The sequence below is a fragment of the Oncorhynchus keta genome, chromosome 6 (genome assembly GCF_023373465.1).
Source record: "Oncorhynchus keta strain PuntledgeMale-10-30-2019 chromosome 6, Oket_V2, whole genome shotgun sequence".
NCBI classification, from domain to species: Eukaryota; Metazoa; Chordata; class Actinopteri; order Salmoniformes; family Salmonidae; genus Oncorhynchus; species Oncorhynchus keta.
The window spans coordinates 19,331,111-19,355,766 of NC_068426.1; the positions used below are offsets into that span (position 1 = coordinate 19,331,111).

Below are 24,656 nucleotides of genomic sequence, written 5' to 3' on the forward strand. Positions count from 1 at the left end.
CAATTTAAAATATTACATTGTTACAATTCATAACACTTTTCACAACATACTAAGTGTGTGTCCTCAGGCCACTACTCTACTATCACATATCTACAATACAAAATTAATGTGTACTTGTGTTTAGAGTGCGTGTCTTATCATGTGTATGTGCCTGTGTGTGTGTGTCTCTTCACAGTCCCGCTGTTCCATAAGGTGCATTTCTATCATTTAAAAAAAAATCTGATTCTACTTGCATCAGTTACCTTATGTGGAATAGAGTTCCATGGCATGGGTATGGATGGGTGTCCCGGCTGTATGCCAGTATTTTAAACAGACACCTCCTGCTGCTCTTCATTGTTTGTTACTTTAATTTCTTATTTGGGGGTATTTTTATTAACTGCATTTTTGGTTAAGGGATTTTAATTAAGTATTTTACTCTAAGGTCTACTACACCTGTTGTATTTGGCGCAAGTGACAAATACTATTTTATTTTATTTGATTCAGCATGTCAACACTTCTTACAAAAAAAAGTAGTGATTAATTAGATCTCTCCTTCACTTTGAGCCATGAGAGATTTGCATGCATATTATTAATGAAACCTCTTCGTGTACATTTAAGGGCCAGCCGTGCTGCCCTGTTCTGAGCCAATTGTAATTTTCTGAGGTCCCTGTGTGTGGCACCTGACCATACGACTGAACAGTAGTCCAGGTGTGACACAACTGGGCCTGTAGGACATGCCCTGTTGATAGTGTTGTTATAAAGGCAGAGTAGTGCTTTATTATGGACAAACTTCTCCCTATCTTAGCTACTGCTGTATTGACATGTTGTGACCATGACAGTTTACAATCCAGGGTTACACTAAGCAGTTTAGTGACCTCAATTTACCCAATTTCCACATGATGTATTACAAGATTTCGTTGAGGTTTAGTGTTTAGTGAATGATTTGTCCCAAATACAATGCTTTTCATTTTTGAAGTATTTACAACTAACTTATTCCTTGCCACCCATTCTGAAACTAGTGTTGCAGTGATTTAACTTGCTGTAGTAGCTCAAATCAAATCAAATGTATTGCAATAGCCCTTCTTACATCAGCTGATATATCAAAGTGCTGTATAGAAATCCAGCCTAAAACATCAAAAACCTAGAGAGGAACCAGGCTATGAGGGGTGGCCAGTCCTCTTCTGGCTGTGCCGGATGGAGATTAGTACCCTCCAAACTCGTCATCCAGCTCGAGACCCTGGGTCTCCACCCCGCCCTGTGCAATTGGGTACTGGACTTCCTGAGGGCCGCCCCCAGGTGGTGAGGGTAGGTAACAACATCTCCACCCCGCTGATCCTCAAAACTGGGGCCCCACAAGGGTGCGTTCTGAGCCATCTCCTGTACACCCTGTTCACCCACGACTGCGTGGCCATGCACGCCTCCAACTCAATCATCAAGTTTGCGGATGTCACTACAGTGGTAGGCTTGATTACCAACAATGACGAGACGGCCTACAGGGAGGAGGTGAGGGCCCTCGGAGTGTGGTGTCAGGAAAATAACCTCACACTCAACGTCAACAAAACTAAGAAGATGATTGTGGGGAGATGTTGACTTCACGAAACAGCAGAGGGAGCACCCCCCTATCCACATCGATGGGACAGTAGTGGAGAGGGTAGTAAGTTTTAAGTTCCTCGGCGTACACATCACAGACAAACTGAATTGGTCCACCCACACAGACAGCATCCAGAGGGTAGTGAGGTCTGCACAACGCATCACAGGGGGCAAGCTACCTGCCCTCCAGGACACCTCCACCACCCGATGTCACAGGAAGGCAATAAAGATCATCAAGGACAACAACCACCCGAGCCACTGCCTGTTCACCCCGCTATCATCCAGAAGGCGAGGTCAGTACAGGTGCATCAAAGCAGGGACCGAGAGACAGAAGCTGTTTTTCAATCTCAAGGCTATCAGACTGTTAAACAGCCACCACTAACATTGAGTGGTTGCTGCCAACACACTGACTCAACTCCAGCCACTTTAATAATGGGAATTAATGGCAATTGATGTAAAATATATCACTAGCCACTTTAAACAATGCTACTTAATATAATGTTTACATACCCTACATTACTCATCTCATATGTATATACTGTACTCGATACCATCTACTGCATCTTGCCTATGCCGTTCTGTACCATCACTCATTCATATATCTTTATGTACATATTCTTTATCCCTTTACACTTGTAAGGTAGTAGTTTTGGAATTGTTAGGTTAGATTACTCGTTGGTTATTAGTGCATTGTCGGAACTAGAAACACGAGCATTTCGCTACACTCGAATTAACATCTGCTAACCATGTGTATGTGACAAATACATTTGATTAGATTTTTTGATTATAACAGAACATGGCCAAGATGTTCAAATGCTCATAAATGACCAGCATGGTCAAATAATAATAATTACAGTAGTTGTCGAGGGTGCAACAAGTCAGCACCTCAGGAGTAAATGTCAGTTGGCTTTTCATTGACAATCATTGAGAGTATCTCTACCTCTCCTGCTGTCTGTAGAGAGTTGAAAAAGGCAGGTCTGGGACAGGTAGCACTTCCAGTGAACAGTTCAGGGTTCCATAGCCGCAGGCAGACCAGTTGAAACTGGAGCAGCAGCACGGCCAAGTGGACTGGGGACAGCAAGGAGTCATCACGCCAGCTGAGGCATGGTCCTAGGGATCAGGTCCTCCGAGAGAGAGAAAGAGAGAAAGAGAGAGAGAATTACAGGACATTACAGGACACCGGATAAGACAGGATAAATACTCCAGATATAACAGACTGACCCTAGCCCCCCGACACACAAACTACTGCAGCATTAATACTGGAGGCTGAGACAGGAGGGATCAGGAGACACTGTGGCTACATCTGATGATACCCCCGGACAGGGACAAACAGGCAGAATATAACCCCACCCACTTTGCTAAAGCACAGCCCCCACACCACTAGAGGGATATCTTCAACCACCATCCTGAGACAAGGCCGAGTATAGCCCACCACGGCACAACCCAAGGGGGGCCGCCAACCCAGACAGAAAGACAATGTCAGCGATTCAACCCACTCAAGTGACGCACCCCTCCTAAGGACAGCATGAAAGAGCACCAGTAAGCCAGTGACAGCCCCTGTAATAGGGTTAGAGGCAGAGAGCCTTTCCGTTCACCTTCACACTCCTGGGCCAGACTACACTCAATCATATGACCTACTGAAGAGATTAATTGTCAAATTCAACAGAAGATATCTTTGTTTTTTGGGACCTAGAACAAGCAACTCCACTTCCTTATGTCTGAAACACAGGCTTCTAGCGAGGGCAATTTTGGGGCTTCACCATGTTTCATTGAAATGTACAGCTGTGTGTCATCCGCATAGCACTGAAAGTTAACATTACGTTTTTGAATGACATCCCCAAGAGGTAAAATATATAGTGAAAACAATAGTGGTCCTAAAACAGAACCTTGAGGAACACCGAAATTGACAGTTGATTTGTCAGTGGACAAACCATTCACAGAAACAAATTGATATCTTTCCGACAGATAAGATCTAAACCAGGCCAGAACTTGTCCATGTAGACCAATTTGGGTTTCCAATCTCTCCAAAAGAATGTGGTGATCGATGGTACCAAAAGGAGCACTAAGGTCTAGGAGCACGAGGACAGATGCAGAGCCTCGGTCTGACGCCATTTAAAGGTCATTTACCACCTTCACAAGTGCAGTCTCAGTGCTATGATGGAGTCTAAAACCCGACTGAAGTATTTCGTATACATTGTTTGTCTTCAGGAAGGCAGTGAGCTGCTGCGCAACAGCTTTTTCTAAAATGTTAGAGTGAAGATTTGATATAGGCCGATTTAGTGTTTAATGTTTTCTGGGTCAAGGTTTGGCTTTTTGAAGAGAGGCTTTATTACTGCCACTTTTAGTGAGTTTGGTACACATCCGGTGGATAGAGAGCCGTTTATTATGTTCAACATAGGAGGGCCAAGCACAGGAAGCAGCTCTTTCAGTTAGAATAGGGTCCAGTATGCAGCTTGAAGGTTAGAGGACATGATTATTTTCATCATTGTGTCAAGAGATATAGTACTAAAACACTTGAGTGTCTCTCTTGATCCTAGGTCCTGGCAGAGTTGTGCAGACTCAGGACAACTGAGCTTTGGAGGAATACGCAGATTTAAAGAGGAGTCCGTAATTTGCTCTCTAATGATCCTGATCTTTTCCTCAAAGAAGTTCATGAATTTGTTACTGCTGAAGTGACAGCCATCCTCTCTTGGGGAATGCTGCTTTTTAGTTAGCTTTGCGACAGTATAAAAAAAAATAGGATGATCGAGCAGCAGTGAGGGCTCTTCGATACTGCACGGTACTGTCTTTCCAAGCTAGTCGGAAGACTTCCAGTTTGGTGTAGTTGACGTGTATAGTGTTGAGTCATCCACATACATAGACACACTGGTTTTACTCAAAGCCAGTGTGTCATTAGCATGTCATTAGTAAAGATTGAAAAAAGTAAAAGGCCTAGACAACTGCCCTGAGTAATTACTGATTCTACCTGAATTATGTTGGAGAGGTTCTGGTGTTCTGTTAGACAGGTAACTCTTTATTCACAATATAGCAAAACGACCATTAGTAAATGTTTGGAAAAAATGGTGTTTGACCAGATACAATGCTATTTTACTGTAAACATATTAGCAACAGACTTTCCGGATGCTTACATGGGAGGACCTTCAACTAGCACGGCACTTACACAAATGACTGATGATTGGCTGAGAAAAATTGAAAAAGTGTACACTCTTAGATCAAAAAGGGGGTTCTATATAGAGCTTTCTGGTCAAATAAAAATGTAACTGCCATTCCGATTCAAAAAACAGCTGCCAATCCATTCCAGCATGACAACACAAGAGGACAGTGGCTGAACAAACTTGCAACTAGCATATAAGCATGTTCTTTTTCAACATATTAAGGTAAGATATGAGTATCATTTCATTCAAATACATGAAGCCAAAGTTGTATGATAAAATATAGGCTATTAGAGTATAACGTTATTAGCATTTGAGCACTTTGTAAGGTAACTTAGCTAGCTAAACATAAAATGGCAGGCTACTTTAATTAGTCAATTAACAAGATAGTCAGGTTACAGTAACCCTTTCAAATAAACATTATTTTCTATTATGGGATATGTCAAATAGAGCTACAGACTCAGCCTGATGTTGGCAAATAGCAAATTATTTATTTTATTTCAGTATTTCAATTGAGGGGACTAGCCCCTCAAATTGGTGAATGCACCAATTTGTAAGTCGCTCTGGATAAGAGCGTCTGCTAAATGACTTAAATGTAAATGTAAATGTAAATTTCATGAAGCCATTAGAAGACTGTTGCTGACTGAGAGGAGGTAAGTTATGTATGAATGATTTATAATAAATTATGTATCTTGGTGATTCAATAGCCTTGTTAATCATTACATTACTTATAACACACTATTTATGTTTTTCTCAAGTCTGGCAGTATCCCAGAACTATCAGAGGCAGAGGATCTCTCTTTCGGCTGCTGCTGACATCAACTGCATGTAAATTGTTATTCTACATCATAATAATGATATGTCTGCATGGCATTTTTTGGGCAGATTAACTTGTGTTTATTTCTGAAGATGAACTTGTTTTTGCTCTTTTGGATCTGTGGCAGGAGTTGGGACCTGTGGCAGGAGTTGGGACCTGTGGCAGGAGTTGAGACCTGTGGCAGGAGTTGGGACATGTGGCAGGAGCTGGGACATGTGGCAGGAGCTGGGACCTGTGGCAGGAGCTGGGACCTGTGGCAGGAGCTGGGACCTGTGGCAGGAGCTGGGACCTGTGGCAGGAGCTGGGACCTGTGGCAGGAGCTAGGACCTGTGGCAGGAGCTGGGACCTGTGGCAGGAGCTGGGACCTGTGGCAGGAGCTGGGACCTGTGGCAGGAGCTGGGACCTGTGGCAGGAGCTGGGACCTGTGGCAGGAGCTGGGACCTGTGGCAGGAGCTGGGACCTGTGGCAGGAGATGGACCCTGTGGCAGGCTGCTGGGTTCACATCCTCAAAATATTCCCTTTCTGTTGGGACCTTGAGCAAGGCCCTTAACCCCACAACATGCTCTTAAACCAGGGGCATGGCATGCATCTTGAACCTGTACTTGTCTCAACTGTATGTGTGAGGTCTGCTGTTTTGGAGGGGGGTTGAGAACAGAGAAGAAGACCCATTTCTGTTGACACTGTAACCAATGGACAAAGTATTGTATTGTATTCTAAAGAAGTCAGCCAGAGTTGATGTGGGCCATCATTCAAACAAAGAGATGCCTCGCTAGCCACCAGCGCATATTTCCAAACTATGTTTGCATATAATTACAATAAATTCTTAAAACTATGCTGGTATTATTTTGTCCATTGTTTAATTGTTTATTAAATTATATTCTTCGATCAAAATATTACGATTTAAAAGTAGTAGTCATAATTCTTAAATAGCACCATGCAGGGTTCTATATGGAACCATTTTGGTTCAGTGAAGAAGAACCTCCAGGGTTCTGATCAAAGAACCTTATAAAAGGGTTCTACATAGAACTGTTATGGGTCCTATATATGAAGCAAGTGATAGAACCATTTTTGCTTCTATAAGGAAATTATTTTTCTAAGAGTGTATTGATGGTGCATCGGTAGACGTTTGTGAGGGTCTGTGGAGGCCCTGTTCCACCGTTTCACCATGCTGTAGGTGTGAAGGGACCTCATTGATGTGCATGCCATAGATCTTGAAGATGTCTACCCTCTCGACTGCGTCCCCGTTGATGTGGATGGGGGCATGCTCTCTCTGCTGCTTCCTCTAGTCCACAATCAGCTCCTTCATTTTGTTGAGGAACCACTCCGCCAGGACTTTCACCTCCTCCCAGTAGGCAGCCTCGTCGTTGTTGGTAATCAAGCCTCCTCAGTGGCGTGCCGTGGTCCTGGGGCCTGGGCCTTCAGTGAGGTCCTACACAGTCCCACTCGAATGAATCCACCTCTTATTACCATCATTATGATGCCATGACACGATCAATGAGTCAATATTTCCCTACTTTTCTTCACCTTTTCATTGTGCAGCTCCGTTGCCCTGTGCGCTTGTTCGTTGAGCTGTAGATCCACTCGGGTGTCCCCAAAAGTTTTCAAAAGCACCATTGCTTGTAAGTGCCCAGCCGTACTTTGGTGTCTCGTTGCTGCCTTGGTTAGATAACTCAAGTTTGCAAAGCCAGTGTGGCTCCAAACACCAAATCGATCACTTGCAAATAATAGGCATTCCCAGCAGTACAGTTTGCAGTACTTCTCGGAGCCTGTAAGCCATTGATAGCGCTCGTAGTTGGAACTTTGAAAGTGGCGAACGAACCCCTTTCCCACCTGTGACAGGCTTTGTAGCGTCGGCGTCGGGCTACCTCTCCTTACAATGTCTAACTTTTCTTGAGAAGTTCGTCTTGAGAATGGCGTTATAATTATATCCTCGACCAAATCGTTATCTTCTCCCTCCTTCCACCATTGTGGGTTGAAAAAACAGCTTAGTAGTACGCAAACTAATTTGTTTATCAAATTCAGTTTCCTAGTTCTGAGGTTCTGCATAGACCTGCCCATAGGACCTGCCTCTCAATATTGGTCATCCAATCTAAAGACGTGCACGCACTACGCCTGCTAGCTGGCTCCTGTGTAACACTGGAGCCAGCCAGCAGGCGCACAATAGCCAACTCTAAAGCTGATTGGTTGACACTGTTGATTCTGAAGGCCTGAGGGCAGATTTTAGACCCCTGGCAACACATGATGGCTGAATATGATTGGATAAAAGATCTAACATAAAGACCAGCCCTCCAAATCTCAACCTGGGGCTGGAAGCAGTGCAACCAAGAGGAAAGCTATGAAATGAAGAGTATAACTCTTACTCTGGGGAATAATCTAATACATATTTGTGGGAAAATATATTTAAAAAAAAATTATATTCTGATGATATTTAGGCCAGCAGAGAAGGCCCTGACTGCCCACCACTGGGCCTACTACTGTTGTGTCGTCAGCAAACTTGGTGATTGACTTGGCTACTGTGGGGTCCCCGTGTTGAGGATCAGTGTGGCGGAGGTGTTGTTGCCTACCTTCACCAACTTGGATTGGTCTATCAGGAAGTCTAGGACCCAGTTGCGCAGACACAGGGCCCTGAGCTTAGTGATGAGCTTGAAGGACACAATGGTGTTAAGGAAAGGGGAGCGGCAGGGGCCCACGTCGGTGTTGTTTTCCTTGAAGAGGGCAAAAAAGGTGTTTACCTTGTCCGGAAGAGAGGTGTGTGCGTGATTTGCCTGTCTTTCCCTTTATAATCTGTGTGTGCTTTATTGCATTGACAACTTAATCATTTATATACCCTTTTAAAAGCCATATTTGGTTGTGTGTGTTGTAAACTCAGACTATCAAAATAATTTTTCTGCCTTCCTTACTGACACGCTGCTATTAACCCTTTCTATGCAATTTCAAGTTCCTCTCGCCACTAAATATCTATTACACTAGTATTCTATCTGTCTCTGTCCATGGGCCCTATCTGTCTCTGTCCATGCCCTGTCTGTCTCTGTCCACGGAACCTGTCTGTCTCTGTCCACGGGCCCTGTCTGTCTCTGTCCACGGGCCCTGTCTGTCTCTGTCCACGGGCCCTGTCTGTCTCTGTTCACGGACCCTGTCTGTCTCTGTCCACGGACCCTGTCTGTCTCTGTCCACGGACCCTGTCTGTCTCTGTCCATGGACCCTGTCTGTCTCTGTTCACGGACCCTGTCTGTCTCTGTCCACGGACCCTGTCTGTCTCTGTCCACGGACCCTGTCTGTCTCTGTCCACGGAACCTGTCTGTCTCTGTCCACGGGCCCTATCTGTCTCTGTCCACGGGCCCTGTCTGTCTCTGTCCACAGAACCTGTCTGTCTCTGTTCACGGACCCTGTCTGTCTCTGTCCACGGACCCTGTCTGTCTCTGTCCACGGACCCTGTCTGTCTCTGTCCACGGACCCTGTCTGTCTCTGTTCACGGACCCTGTCTGTCTCTGTCCACGGACCCTGTCTGTCTCTGTCCACGGACCCTGTCTGTCTCTGTCCACGGAACCTGTCTGTCTCTGTCCACGGGCCCTATCTGTCTCTGTCCACGGGCCCTGTCTGTCTCTGTCCACGGACCCTGTCTGTCTCTGTCCATGGGCCCTATCTGTCCCTGTCCATGGGCCCTGTCTGTCTCTGTCCATGGGCCCTATCTGTCCCTGTCCACGGGCCCTATCTGTCTCTGTCCATGGGCCCTATCTGTCCCTGTCCATGGGCCCTGTCTGTCTCTGTCCATGGGCCCTATCTGTCCCTGTCCATGGGCCCTGTCTGTCTCTGTCCATGGGCCCTATCTGTCCCTGTCCATGGGCCCTATCTGTCCCTGTCCATGGGCCCTATCTGTCCCTGTCCATGGGCCCTGTCTGTCTCTGTCCATGGGCCCTATCTGTCTCTGTCCATGGGCCCTGTCTGTCTCTGCCCATGGGGCCTATCTGTCTCTGGGCCCTGTATGTTCCTGTCCATGGGCCCTGTCTGTCTCTGTCCATGGGCCCTATCTGTCCCTGTCCACAGGCCCTATCCGTCCATGTCCACAGGCCTTATCTGTCCCTATCGATGGACCCTGTCTGTCCCTGTCCACGGGCCCTATCTGACCCTTTCCATGAGCCCTGGCTGTCTCTGCCCACGGGCCCTGTCTGTCTCTGCCCACGGGCCCTGTCTGTCCCTGTCCTCGGGCCCTGTCTGTCTCTGCCCATGGGCCCTATCTGACCCTTTCCATGAGCCCTGTCTGTCTCTGCCCATGGGGCCTATCTGTCTCTGGGCCCTGTATGTTCCTGTCCACGGGCCCTATCTGTCCTAGTCCACAGGCCTTATCTGTCCCTATCGATGGACCCTGTTTGTCCCTGTCCACGGGCCCTATCTGACCCTTTCCACTGGCCCTGTCTGTCTCTGCCCACAGGCCCTATCTGCCCCTGTCCACATGCCCCGTCTGTCTCTATCTACAGGCCCTGTATGTCTCTGTTCACGGGCCCTGTCTGTCTCTGTCCATGGGCCCTGTATCTCTCTGCCCACAGGCCCTATCTGTCCCTGTCCACCGGCTCTATCTGACCCTTTCCACGGGCCCTGTCTGTCTCTGCCCACGGGCCCTGTCTGTCCCTGTCCTCGGGCCCTGTCTGGCTCTGCCCATGGGCCCTATCTGTCCCTGTCCACCGGCTCTATCTGACCCTTTCCACGGACCCTGTCTGTCTCTGTCTATGGGCCCTGTATGTCTCTGTCTATGGGCCTTGTATGTCCCTGTCCACGGGCCCTGTATGTCTCTGTCCACGGGCCCCGTATGTCTCTGTCCACGGGTCCTATCTGTCCCTGTCCACGGGCCCTGCCTGTCTCTGTCCACGGGCCCTGTAGGTCTCTGTCTATGGACCCTGTATGTCTCTGTCCATGGGCCCCGTCTAATAAAGCTGTGTGTTAACTGTTTTAATTGCAGAGCCCCAGTTGAAAGGCATCGTGACCAGGCTGTACAGTCAGCACGGATACTACCTGCAGATGCATCCGGATGGCACCATGGACGGCACAAGGGACGAAAGCAGCTCCTTTTGTAAGTGTGAGTAGTGTGTGTAGCATGGCTGGTGGGTAGTGTGTGTGTGTAGCATGGTTGGTGTGTAGTGTGTAGCATGGTTGGTGTGTGTGCGTGCGTGTAACATGGTTGGTGTGTGGTAGGTAGCATGGTTGGTGTGTAGTGTGTAGCCTGATTGGTGTGTAGTATGTAGCATGGTTGGTGTGTGTGTAGGATGGTTGGTGTGTGGTGTGTTGTGAATGAAATAATGAATGAGTGAATAAATTAATGAATAAATTAATGAATTACATTTTATTTTCATGTCAAATTGCCAATTGGCAACCGATCCCTTAAAACACATATGTCAGAGTCAAGGCCCGCGGGCCACATCCGGCCCGCGAGAAGGTTTTTTACGGCCCTGGGATGATCTTGATTTATTATTAGAACCGGCCCGCAGACCGCAGCAAGCCGGCAGCCCGCAGATCTTTTACACGCACCAATACTACATTTCCCACAATGCAACGGTGACGCACCGAGCAGTAGGCTGCTTCATTTCAATATTTATTGGCACAGCAGTTGTCAGCATCACAGTAAAATTAACTTTCAGATACCCATCAAAAATGGCAAAACGGAAGGTGGACACTGAGAACCGGGGTTTCAAACAAGGTGGGAGTCGGAGTATTTGTTCACGGAGGTAGCTGGAAAACCTGTGTGTCTTCTGTGTGGAGAAAGTGTGGCGGTACTGAAAGAGTATAATCTGAGACGACATTATGAAACGAAACACGCGGACAAAAACAAGAATATGGACATGGAACAAAGGCTACAAAAGGCAGAGGAATTAAAACGAGGCCTCAAATCTCGACAGGCTCTGTTCAAAAAGCCAAATCACAAGGCCAGGCTGCTGTCAAGGCCAGTTTTATTTTGGCAGAAGAGATCGCTAAATCAGCCCGGCCATTTACGGAGGGGGATTTCATCAAAAACTGCATGATTAAAGTTTGTGACGAAGTTTGCCCAGAAAAAAGGCAACTCTTTTAAATGTGAGTCTGAGCAGAAACACCATTGCCGAGAGAGTAGACCAGTTGTCCATCAATCTAAAAGAGCAGCTTGTGAAAAAGGGAAAAGATTTCATTGCATATTCCTTGGCTGTGGATGAGAGCACCGACATTTCTGACATTGCCCAGTTGTCAATTTTCATCCGCGGAGTGGACTCCAGCCTAAAGCGTGACAGAGGAGTTTTTGGCTTTACGTCCTATGCATGGCACAACTACGGGGCATGATTTGTATGAAGAGGTGTCAAGATGTGTAAATGAGATGGAGCTGCCTTGGGAAAAACTCGTGGGTTTGACAACCGACGGAGCACCTGCGATGTGTGGACACAGGAGCGGACTGGTGGCGAAGATACGGGAAAAGATGCAAGAGGAAAACGCGACAGGTGAGCTGACAGCTTATCATTGTATCATACACCAGGAAGCATTGTGCGGTAAAGCCTTGAAAATGGAGCATGTAATGAGCATCATCACGCGCACAGTTAACTTTATCAGAGCCAAAGGTTTGAATCACCGCCAGTTCAAGGCATTTCTGACGGAGTTAGAAACGGAGCATGGTGATTTGCCTTATCACACAGAGGTGCGATGGCTAAGCCAGGGAAAGGTGCTTCAAAGATGTTTCGAGCTTCGTGAGGAGATTTGTCTGTTCTTGGACAGCAAAGGGAAAGACACAACACAACTCCGAGACGAAATGTTTCTGTGTGAAATGGCTTTTCTGTGTGACATTACGAGTCATCTGAATGCAATGAACTTGCAGCTGCAGGGTCGGGATCGTGTCATCTCTGATATGTACAGTACAGTGAAGGCATTTAAAACCAAACTGACTCTGTGGGAGACGCAGATGCGGAAAGAAAATTTGAGCCACTTTCCCAGCTGCCAGACCATGAAAGAGAAGCTCTCTACCAGTGCGTTCCCGAGCGCACAGTTGGCTGATAAAATAGGTATGCTTGCCGCTGACTTTCGACGCCGATTTGCTGACTTTGAAGCACAAAAAAGCAGGTTGGAACTGCTCGGTAACCCATTTGCTGTTGACGTGGAAAGCTCACCACCAAACCTCCAAATGGAGTTGATTGACCTCCAATGCAATGATGCACTGAGGGCAAAATATGCGGCAGTGGGTGCTGCGGAGTTCGCCCGTTTCCTCCCGACACAATGCCCCAGCTGCGCATCCAGGCTGCTCAAACGTTGTCTATGTTTGGCAGCACATACCTGTGTGAACAACTGTTTTCTTTGATGAACTTGAACAAAACATCACACAGAAGTCGACTTACTGCTGAACACCTCCACTCAATTCTGAGGATTTCCTCAGCTCAGAGCCTTACCCCGAACATTGATGAACTTGTGGAAAAGATGGGACACCACCAAGTATCACCCTCAACCTCAAACAAGTGAACATTACTGTGCAATCACATATTTAGAGTTTTTACTCAGTTCAAGTTTAAAAGTTAAAGTTTAATATTTGTTTTCACTGCATGTTACTTCTCCTTAAACAAAGTGTTGTTTTTGATTAATAGATTTTTGCACTTTATTTTATTGTATTTCAATCCAATTATATTTTAAAAATATTTCAGTTGAGTGGATGATAGAAAATTGCTATTATTGTTTTTTTCTTTGAAGTAAATTTAGCCCACTTTTGCTAAAATAGAAAATATAGGCTACTGATGGTGCCTTGAATACCGGTTTCTTTCATTTAATGTTCATGTTATGGGGATTTTTATATAAAGGAAATTTGTCTTTTGTGTCTGTTGAAAATTAAAGATTACTGACAGAGCCATAAGAAAATATTGCTTTATTTATCTGATCATATTGGAATATATTTGTTAGGTTTTCAGTAGGTTCAATTAGGTTCACTAGACTATATCGTCATTTAAAAATTTTTCAATGAACATTCGAACAGTCCGGCCCTCGGCTTGTAGCTAAATTTTTATTTGGCCCTCCGTCCATTTGACTTTGACACCCCTGCCTTAAAAGGATGAAATCTTCTTCAGGATTGGTGGGTCCCCTGGGGGACGGTTGAGCTAACGTAGGCTAATGCGATTAGCATGATGTAAGTAAAATTTCCCAGGACATGGACATGTCTGATGTTGGCAGAAAGCTTAAATTCTGGTAATTTCACTGCACTGACCAGTTTATAGTAGTTACTACAGTGAAAGAATACCATGCTATTGTTTGATGAGAGATCACAGTTTTGAACATGAAAAGTTATGAACCTCTCTGGTACAAGACGCTAGCGTCCCACCACGACAAAAGCCAGTGAAATTGTAGGGCGCCAAATTCAAAACAATAGAAATCCCATAATTAAAATTCTTCAAACATACACGTATTATACACGATTTTAAAGATATACTTCTTGGGCATGCTTTTCATCCAAAATCCCGAATGCTGCCCCCTACCCTAGTGAAGTTAATTAAAAAAAATAGGCATATTTGGGAAGTCTTGATACAACTTTTTGAACAGAAATGCAATGGTTCATTGGATCAGTCTAAAACGTTGCACACACACAGCTGCCATCTAGTGGCCAGAATCTAAATTGCACCTGGGTTGGATTAATACATTATGGCCTTTCTCTTGCATTTCAAAGAGTATGGTACAAAACAAATACAAAAAACAGTTTTTTTTCTTTGTATTATCTTTTACCAGATCTAATGTGTTACATTCTCCTACATTCCTTTCACATTTCCACAAACTTCAAAGTGTTTCCTTTCAATAATATTAATATCCTTGCTTCAGGGCCTGAGCTACATGCAGTTAGATTTGGGTATCTAATTTTCGCCTATCATTTTAGGCGAAAATTGAAAAAAGGGGTCCATCCTTTTAAACCCACTCTGGTACAAAGAGAAGATTAAAACATGAGACATACTGTATAGGCCTAGACTCAATTTTTATACATTCGTGCACTTTGCTTTATGTCTGGATTTAATTAAATGTCATTATAGGTCACTCTTTTTCTTTTATTCCAGGCTTTATAAAAAATTCAGCAAACAGAAATACACAAAGGACAAAAAACATTTAAATTTCTCCTCATGGCTCAGCCACATAATACCAGGGCATATCTGGTTGGCTTTCCGTATAAAGGAGAAGCGTATATCGTGGTAGAAAGGGCAATAGAGGATTAAATTAATTTAATTCTCTATCTCCTCGAAGTCACATTAGTTAGTTACATAGTATTTCCTCTTCCATTTAACCATTATACTGACCTGTTTCAATAAGCAGGAGCAATATCCCTGATCTTACTTACCTGTGCACATAACGATCTCTTGCTTTTTGGTAGGTTATACATAATATATCCCTCAAACACGAATTCACACTTAATCAAACAAAAGGATCTCAATTTGGGTTTATGATTAATATCTTCCACCCATTTCTTTTAATATCATCATCAGTTGTTTTTAAATAGCATCTATGTCTCCCTTCATTTGGTTTTCATATAAATGTTCACAGTCAGACTGTTGGAAAAGGTCAGACATTTCAGTTCTCAGGCTCCCCCAATGGAGAGATCACATTCAAAAACATTGCTGGCTGTTCTGAGAGTTGGCATATCTATCAGTCTATTCCAAAGTCTCACCATATATGCGTCCCATCTCATCTCATAGGGTTCCCAGCCAATGTCTTCAGTTATTGCCAATATACGTGCAAACTTGTGGATGCCTAAAAAATAACGTACTGCTCTGTTATGTCTGTTAGGTTTTTGAGAGACCTCGTAGCACACTCCTGTACCTCGTAGCACACTCCTGTACCTCGTAGCACACTCCTGTACCTCGTAGCACACTCCTGTACCTCGTAGCACACTCCTGTACCTCGTAGCACACTCCTGTACCTCGTAGCACACTCCTGTACCTCGTAGCACACTCCTGTTGAATAGTCCAAAACAGGACACTCCCATGTCTGATACAATTTGGAGCCAATATATTTGAGTGTTTTTGTTTTTCCTATAACTTCCCCAAGAGCTATATTTACTGCGTCGTCCAGGGCAGATGTACTGTATAGAAAGGTCAAATGTTCATAAAAATAAAGACCCAAATACTTAAAATTGCTAGTAAACTCAAGAATTTCTTTACCAAAACAAAACTGAAAAACATGAGAATGGCTGACCAATAAAAACTTCCAAGACAATTCATTCGAAGTAAAAAGGAGTTGGTGAACTCGAGAAAAAAAGGCAGAGTAATTTATTTTTTCTCACTTTAATCAATTGTACAGGGTGCGAACAGATGATTGACGTTTTTACGTTTAGTCTTCCTCAGAATTAGCCTTGTTGGTAAGATATTCTCATTGTTGCTAAGCACCCTTCATTTATTTTGTTTGCTGATTCACGAAGGCCCACTTGAAAACTGAAAAACACTTCTCCTACTACCAGGTTTACTAAAATACATGATTTGTGTTTTTTTCTGCAGGTCTTGTTCAGTTTCTGCCATCAAAATAATATCAGCATATAAGAGTATACTTAACATTTCATCATCATATCTTATTCCAATATTTAACTGTTTATTTTATTTCGCCAAATCATTAATAGACATAGCAAATGGAGTAGGTGATAAGGTGTCTCCTTGTTTTACACCCAGGGGCGTAGGAAACCAATCTGTACGATATTATTAACACGCACACAGGCATTTGGTGCTTTGTAGAGAGAGTAGATTGCATGATAAAATTTCCCATTAACACCTGTCTTTATCAATTTATTGGCTAAAATATACTTATTTTCTGGAAATCAATGCAACATGCAAAAGTAGGCTTATTTTCCTGTAATCTATTTCTGACTATTGTGCAGGCCGAGAAGATATGGTCGATACAGACTCTGGATTTATGACAACCATTTTGTTCTTCCACCAGAAAGTTTAGATCCTCCAAAAAATGTATTAACCTGCTGAATATAATTTATAGACTGTATTTAGTAAACTTATGCCTTTATAGTTCAGTTGCATTCTCTTTTGAAGATTTGGGAATGGGATTCACTATAGACTAACTGTATACCAAGTGGACGGCAGTATACTGTATTCAAAACAAATTTTGCGCAAACAAGTTACAACTTTAATTGATCTTTTAAAACATCATTAAGCAGTTCAACAATGCCAAAGGCTTTCCCATTTTTTGTAGCATCAATCGCCTTCTTAACTTCTACCAAGGACAACTCCTCACTTAGGTACGGGTTGCATCAATCGCCTTCTTAACTTTTACCAAGGACAACTCCTCACTTAGGTACAGGTTGCATCAATCGCCTTCTTAACTTCTACCAAGGACAACTCCTCACTTAGGTACGGGTTGCATCAATCGCCTTCTTAACTTCTACCAAGGACAACTCCTCACTTAGGTACGGGTTGCATCAATCGCCTTCTTAACTTTTACCAAGGACAACTCCTCACTTAGGTACAGGTTGCATCAATCGCCTTCTTAACTTCTACCAAGGACAACTCCTCACTTAGGTACGGGTTGCATCAATCGCCTTCTTAACTTCTACCAAGGACAACTCCTCACTTAGGTACGGGTTGCATCAATCGCCTTCTTAACTTCTACCAAGGACAACTCCTCACTTAGGTACAGGTTGCATCAATCGCCTTCTTAACTTCTACCAAGGACAACTCCTCACTTAGGTACGGGTTGCATCAATCGCCTTCTTAACTTCTACCAAGGACAACTCCTCACTTAGGTACGGGTTGCATCAATCGCCCTCTTAACTTCTACCAAGGACAACTCCTCACTTAGGTACGGGTTGCATCAATCGCCTTCTTAACTTTTACCAAGGACAACTCCTCACTTAGGTACGGGTTGCATCAATCGCCTTCTTAACTTCTACCAAGGACAACTCCTCACTTAGGTACGGGTTGCATCAATCGCCTTCTTAACTTCTACCAAGGACAACTCCTCACTTAGGTACGGGTTGCATCAATCGCCTTCTTAACTTTTACCAAGGACAACTCCTCACTTAGGTACGGGTTGCATATATATTTTTTTCAAGTTTAGTTTTCAGGGAACGTGTCTTTATAACATTATTCCTTAATATAATCTGCCATATTTTCATTACATGACAACAAACTTGCAAACCCCTTCTCCCACTCATGAAGTATCTGTGTGATATCGGAGTTCACCCCTGATGCTCTTCCCTGACTTCCATTGGAATTATCTTATGACGTTTTGGCCTCAACTTATTTATTTGGTTCCATAACTTTAGAGGATTTCTTGTCTGTATCTCCTCTCTGATATCTCAGTTTGAATAGACCGTCTATTATGTTAAATAACTTTCTAAAATTTTATCTGTATTAATTTCTTTACAATGTAGAAATAAGTGCTCAGCTTTGCGCATTACAGACCATAGGTCCCTTAACTCATCATGTCCATGTCTAACAGAGCACAGAGGGTGTTCTTTAATGGAAGAATCAGGAATTCCCCCAGGCAGCTGTCTAGGCCCATTACTTTGTTCAATCTAAACTAATTAATTGCCACTGGTTTTGAGGAAAGCCAGAGTGTCTATGTATGTGGAGGACTCAACACTATACATGTTAGCTACTATACTTAACAAAGTGTTGCAGTTAGTTTTAGAGTGGGTGGCAAGGAATAAGTTAGTCCTAAATATTTCTAAATCTAAAAGCATTGTATTTGGGACAAATCATTAATTAAACCGTAAACCTCAACTGAATCTTGTAATAAATAATGTGTAAATTGAGCAAGTTGAGGTGACTACTGCTTGGAGATACCCTGGATTGTAAACTGGCATGGTCAAAAAATACTGATACAACAGTAGCTAAGATGGGGAGAAGTATTTTAATTTTATGTTTTATTTCACCTTTATCTAACCAGGTAGGCCAGTTGAGAACAAGTTCTCATTTACAACTGCAACCTGGCCAAGATAAAGCAAAGCAGTGCGACAAAAACAACAACATAGAGTTACACATAAACAAACGTACAGTCAATAACACAATAGAAAAATCTATGTACAGTGTGTGGAAATGTAGAAGAGTAGGGATAAGAAATAGGCCATAGAGGCAAAATAATTACAATTTAGCATTAACACTGCAGTGATAGATGTGCAGATGAGGATGGGCACTGTCAACAAGGCATGTCCTACAGGCCTTAGTTTTGTCGTACCTGGACTACTGTTCAGTCATGTGGTCTGGAGCCACAAAAAAAGGACTTAGAAAATGTGCAATTGGTTCAGAACAGGGCAACACGGCTGGCCCTTGGATGCACACAGAGAGCTAATATTAAATATTCATGTCAATCTCTCTTGGCTCAAAGTGGAGGAGAGATTGACTTCATCACTGCTTGTATTTATGAGAGGTACTGACTGACATGTTGAATGCACCGAGCTGTTTGTTTGAACAACTGGCGCGCAACTCGGACAACCATTCATACCCCACAAGTCATGTCACAAGAGGTCTCTTCACAGTCCCCAAGTCCAGAACAGACTATGGAAGGCACACAGTAGTAAATAGAGCCATGACTACATGGAACTCTATTCCACATCAAGTAACTCATGCAAGCAGTAAAATTAGATTTAAAAAACACCTTATGGAACAGCGGGGACTGTGAAGCAACACAAACACAGACACATGCATACACACACAAGACACGATAGAATACACACACGTAAATATATGTGTGTGTGTGTGTGTGTGTGTGTGTGTGTGTGTGTGTGTGTGTGTGTGTGTGTGTGTGTGTGTGTGTGTGTGTGTGTGTGTGTGTGTGTGTGTGTGTGTGTGTGTGTGTGTGTGTGTGTGTGTGTGTGTGTGTGTGTGTGTGTGTGTGTGTGTGTGTGTGTGTGTGTGTGTGTGTGTGTGTGTGTGTGTGTGTGTGTGTAATATGTAGTATGGTGTGTAGTGGTGTGGTGTATAGTGTCTTTGTGTTTTTTTGGCATTTTCTGACCAGCACCCAGGTATTGTATATTTCTCTGTGTCTGATCACTGGCACCAGTTGATTGCTCATTCAACAACTGCTGATCAGGGCTATTGATGTCTGTGGATGATGTACTGGGGCCTATTCTCTTACAGCGATACTGGTATACTGCTGGGCCTACATACATATCTACACCATACCCACAAAGATAACACACAACTTGATGTATCACCCATCACTCCATTAACCATTGACATCAACTCATGCAGTAGATATACTAATCTATCCATGTACTCTTCAGATATACTATATATTCTATAAACATACTGTCCATACTGTCTATACATCCCATAATGTATGTATACACGTCTTTACAGACACTTAGGTTGGAGTCATTAAAACTCATTTTTCAACCACTCCACAAATGTCTTGTTAAGAAACTCTAGTTTTGGCAAGTCGGTTAGGACATCTACTTTGTGCATGACACAAGTAATTTGTCCAACAATTGTTTACAGGCAGATTATTTCACATATAATTCACTGCATCACAACTCAAGTGGGTCAGAAGGTTACATACACTAAGATGACTGTGCCATTAAACAGAAAGGACAATTCCAGAAAATTACGTCATATCTTTAGAAGCCAATTGTACCTGTGGATGTATTTCAAGGCCTAACTTCAAACTCAGTGCCTCTTTGCTTGACATCATAGGAAAACCAAAAGAAATCAGCCAAGACCGCAGAAAAAAATTGTAGAGCACCACAAGTCTGGTTCATCCTTGGGAGCAATTTCCAAACGCCTGAAGGTACCACCTTCATCTGTACAAACAATAGTACGCAAGTATAAACACCATGGGACCACGCAGCCGTCATACCACTCAGGAAGGAGACGTGTTCTGTCTCCTAGAAATGAACGTACTTTGGTGCGAAAAGTGCAAATCAATCCCAGAACAACAGCAAAGGACCTTGTGAAGATGCTGGAGGAAACAGACACTAAAGAATCTATATCCACAGTAAAACAAATCCTATATCGACATAACCTGAAAGGCCGCTCAGCAAGGAAGAAGCCACTGATCCAAAACCGACATAAAAAAGCCAGACTACGGTTTGCAACTGCACATGGATCATACTTTTTGGAGAAATGTCCTCTGGTCTGATGAAGCAAAAATGGAACTGTTTGGCCGTAATGACCATCATTATGTTTGGAGGCTTGCAAGCCGAAGAACACCATCCCAACCGTGAAGCACCGGGGTGGCAGCAGCATGTTGTGGGTGTGCTTTGCTGCAGGAGGGACTGGTGCACTTCACAAAATAGATGCCATCATGAGGTAGGAAAAGTATATGAATATATTGAAGCAACATCTCAAGACATCAGTCAGGAAGTTAATGCTTGGTCAATGACCCCAAGCATACTTCCAAAGTTGTCACAAAATGGCTTAAGGACAACAAAGTCAAGGTATTGGAGTGGCCATCACAAAACCCTGATCTCAATCCTATAGAACATTTGTGGGCAGAACTGAAAAAGTGTGTGCGAGCAAGGAAGCCTACAAACCTGACTCAGTTACACCAGCTCTGTCAGGAAGAATGGGTGAAAATTCACCCAACTTATTGTGGGAAGCTTGTGGAAGGCTACCCGAAATATTTGACCCAAGTTAAACCATTTAAAGGCAATGCTACCAAATACTAATTGAGTGTATGTAAACTTATGACCCACTGGGAATGTGATGAAAGAAATAAAAGCTGAAATAAATAATTATCTCTACTATTATTCTGACATTTCACATTCTTAAAATAAAGTGGTGAATCTAACTGACCTAAGACAGGGAATTTTTACTAGTTTAAATCTATTTGACTAAAGTGTATTTAAAATTCTGACTTCAACTGTGTGTGTGTATATATATATATATATATACTTATATATACTTATACATAAAAAGTTTGGACAAACCTACTTTATTTTTACTATTACTATTATACATGTACTATTATACATTGTAGAATAATAGTGAAGACATCAAAACTATGAAATAGCACATATGGAATCGTGTAGTAACCAAAGAAAGTGCTAAATATATTTTAGATTTTAGATTCTTCAAAGTTGCCACGCTTTGTCTTGATGACAGCTTTGCATACTATTTTTTTTTAAAGAAGAAGCTTTGCACACTCTTGGTATTCTCTTAACCAGCTTCACCTGGAATGCTATTCCAACAGTCTTGAAAGAGTTCCCACATATGTTGAGCACTTGGCTGCTTTTCCTTCACTCTGCGGTTCAACTCTACCCAAACCATCTCAATTGGGTTGTGGTCAGGTGATTGTGGAGGCCAGATCATCTGATGCAGCACTCCATCACTCTCCTTTTTGATCAAATAGCCCCTACATAGCCTGGAGGTGTGTTGGGTCATTATCCTGTTGAAAAAGAAATGATAGTCCCACTAAGTCTAATGTCCATTGCTTTTGTTTCTTGGCACAAGCAAGTCTCTTCATATTATTGGTGTCCTTTAGTAGTGGTTTCTTTGCAGCAATTCGACCATGAAGGCCTGATTCACACAGTCTCCTCTTAACAGTTGATGTTGAGATGTGTCTGTTACTTGAACTCTGTGAAGCATTTATTTGGGCTGCAATTTCTGAGGCTGGTAACTCTAATGAACTTATCCTCTGCAGCAGAGGTAACTCTGGGTCTTCCTTTCCCGCGGCGGTCCTCTTGAGAGCCAGTATCATAGCGCTTGATGGTTTTTGCGACTGCACTTGAAGAAACTTTAAAAGTTCTTGACATTTTCTGGATTAACTGACCATATCTTAAAGTATTGATGGACTGTCATTTCTATTTACTTATTTTAGCTGTTCTTGTCATAATACGGACTTGGTCTTTCACCAAATAGGGCTATCTTCTGTATACCACCCATCCCTTTTCACAACACAACTGATTGACTCAAACGTGTTAAGAAATTCCACAAATGAACTTTTAACAAGGCACACCTGTTAATTGAAAAGCATTCCAGGTGACTACCTCATGAATCTGGTTTAGAGTATGTCAAGAGTGTGCAAAGCTGTCAAGGCAAAGGTTGGCTACTTTGCAGAATCTAAAATATATTTAGATTTGTTTAATACTTTTTTGGTTACTACGTGATTCCATATGTGTTATTTCATAGTTTTGATTTCTTCGCTATTATTTAGCCAGCAGCATACCACCTTGCATACAACTGCTGGCTTGCTTCTGAAGCAGGGTTGGTCCTTGTCAGTTCCTGGATGGGAGACCAGATACTGCTGGAAGTGGTGTTGGAGGGCCAGTAGGAGGCACTCTTTCCTCTGGTCTAAAAAAAATATCCCAAATGCCCCAGGACACTGCCCTGTGTAGGGTGCTGTCTTTCAGATGGGAAGTTAAATGGGTGTCCTGACTCTCTGAGGTCATTAAAGATCCCATGGCATTTATCGTAAGAGTAGGGGTGTTAACCCCGGTGTCCTGGCTAAATTCCCAATCTAGCCCTCAAACCATCACAGTCACTAATAATCCCCAGTTCACAATTGGCTCATTCATCCCCCTCCTCTCCCCTGTAACTATTCCCCAGGTCGTTGCTGTAAATGAGAATGTGTTCTCAGTCAACTTACCTGGTAAAATAATGGATAAATAATACAAAATCAAAATAAAGAAAAACCCTTGAATGAGTAGGTGTTCTAAAACTTTTGACCAGAATATTTATATATATTATACTCCGGACTCTGACATTGCTCGTCCTAATATCATCCTAATATTTCTATATTTCTTAATTCCATTCCTTTAATTTTAGAGTCGTGTTCATTGTTGTGTATTGTTAGATATTACTGCATATTACTACATCCGCAATAACATCTGTTAAATATGTGCATGCGACAAATAAAATAGCATTTTATTTTATTTCACGGTACATGGGGTATGGTAAAAGAACGCAAAAAGACACAGCATAAACGACACAGCATAAACGTAATTTGATGTCATTTGATGTCATTTTGATGGAGTTGTCAACTAACATCAATTCAACGTGAAATCAACAACGAACATTCACCATGTCATTGGATTTAGGTTGAAAAAGGGTGAAAAAAAACACAAAATTCTCTTCCGTTGATGACTTTGCAAAATTCAAACTTATCACCTCGATTTGTTGTTGTTGAAATGACGTGGAAACACTGAAACATTCAATACTACACTTTCAATTTGAAACCCTGAAACATTCAGTATTACACTTTCTCAATTTGAAACCCTGAAACATTCAGTATTACACTTTCTCAATTTGAAACCCTGAAACATTCAGTATTACACTTTCTCAATTTGAAACCCTGAAACATTCAGTATTACACTTTCAATTTGAAACACTGAGACATTAAGTGTTACTGTCTCTCAATTTGAAACCCTGAAACATTCAGTATTACACTTTCTCAATTTGAAACCCTGAAACATTCAGTATTACACTTTCAATTTGAAACACTGAGACATTAAGTGTTACTGTCTCTCAATCTGAAACCCTGAAACATTCAGTGTTACATTCTCTCGATTTGAATCACTGAAACATTCAGTGTTACACTCTCGATTTGAATCACTGAAACATTCAGTGTTACACTCTCGATTTGAATCACTGAAACAGTTAGTGACAAGCTTAACATGACAAGGTGCAAAAAAATCACTCAAACATGAAATCCTACATACGGTGAGGTCATGTGCAGAGAAGACAGAGGGAAGTAGAGAAAGAATGAGAGTGAAATGGAGCAATAGAGCAATAAAGAAATAGAGAAGAAGAGAGGGAGGGGAGGGAATGGATCAGAAAGAGGGGGAAGGGAGGGGCACAGAGAGGGATGTGTGTGTGTGTGTGTGTGTGTGTGTGTGTGTGTGTGTGTGTGTGTGTGTGTGTGTGTGTGTGTGTGTGTGTGTGTGTGTGTGTGTGTGTGTGTGTGTGTGTGTGTGTGTGTGTGTGTGTGTGTGTGTGTGTGTGTGTGTGTGTGTGTGTGTTCGAGATGACTGGGCCTGTCCTCAGCTCTCCTCCAGCCCAGCTGTCTGTCTGTGTGAGAAGCCGAGTGGAGTGGAGCGTGTGGAGGAGATAGACTAGTCTTTGATTGGGCTGGAGGCTGTTATAGGGTTTTGGCCCATGGCGACTACGACACTACAGAGTGATGAGTATGAAAGAGAGTGGACAGTAGCATGGCGAGGTGGAGATTCCAACAACAGAGACGTATAGATATGGCTACTTTGTTGATATACTA

At 43.0% G+C, this 24,656-nt stretch overlaps 1 protein-coding gene across 1 annotated transcript in view; it reads left to right on the forward strand.

Moving 5' to 3' along the window:
- Nucleotides 1-24,656, forward strand: part of LOC118385170 (fibroblast growth factor 11-like) — an 86,287-nt gene that overhangs the window by 25,438 nt on the left and 36,193 nt on the right. Inside the window, exon 2 of the mRNA XM_035772071.2 lies at nucleotides 10,492-10,602. Within this exon, the coding sequence (XP_035627964.1) occupies nucleotides 10,492-10,602 (111 nt within the window). The remainder of the gene's footprint in view (nucleotides 1-10,491; nucleotides 10,603-24,656) is intronic.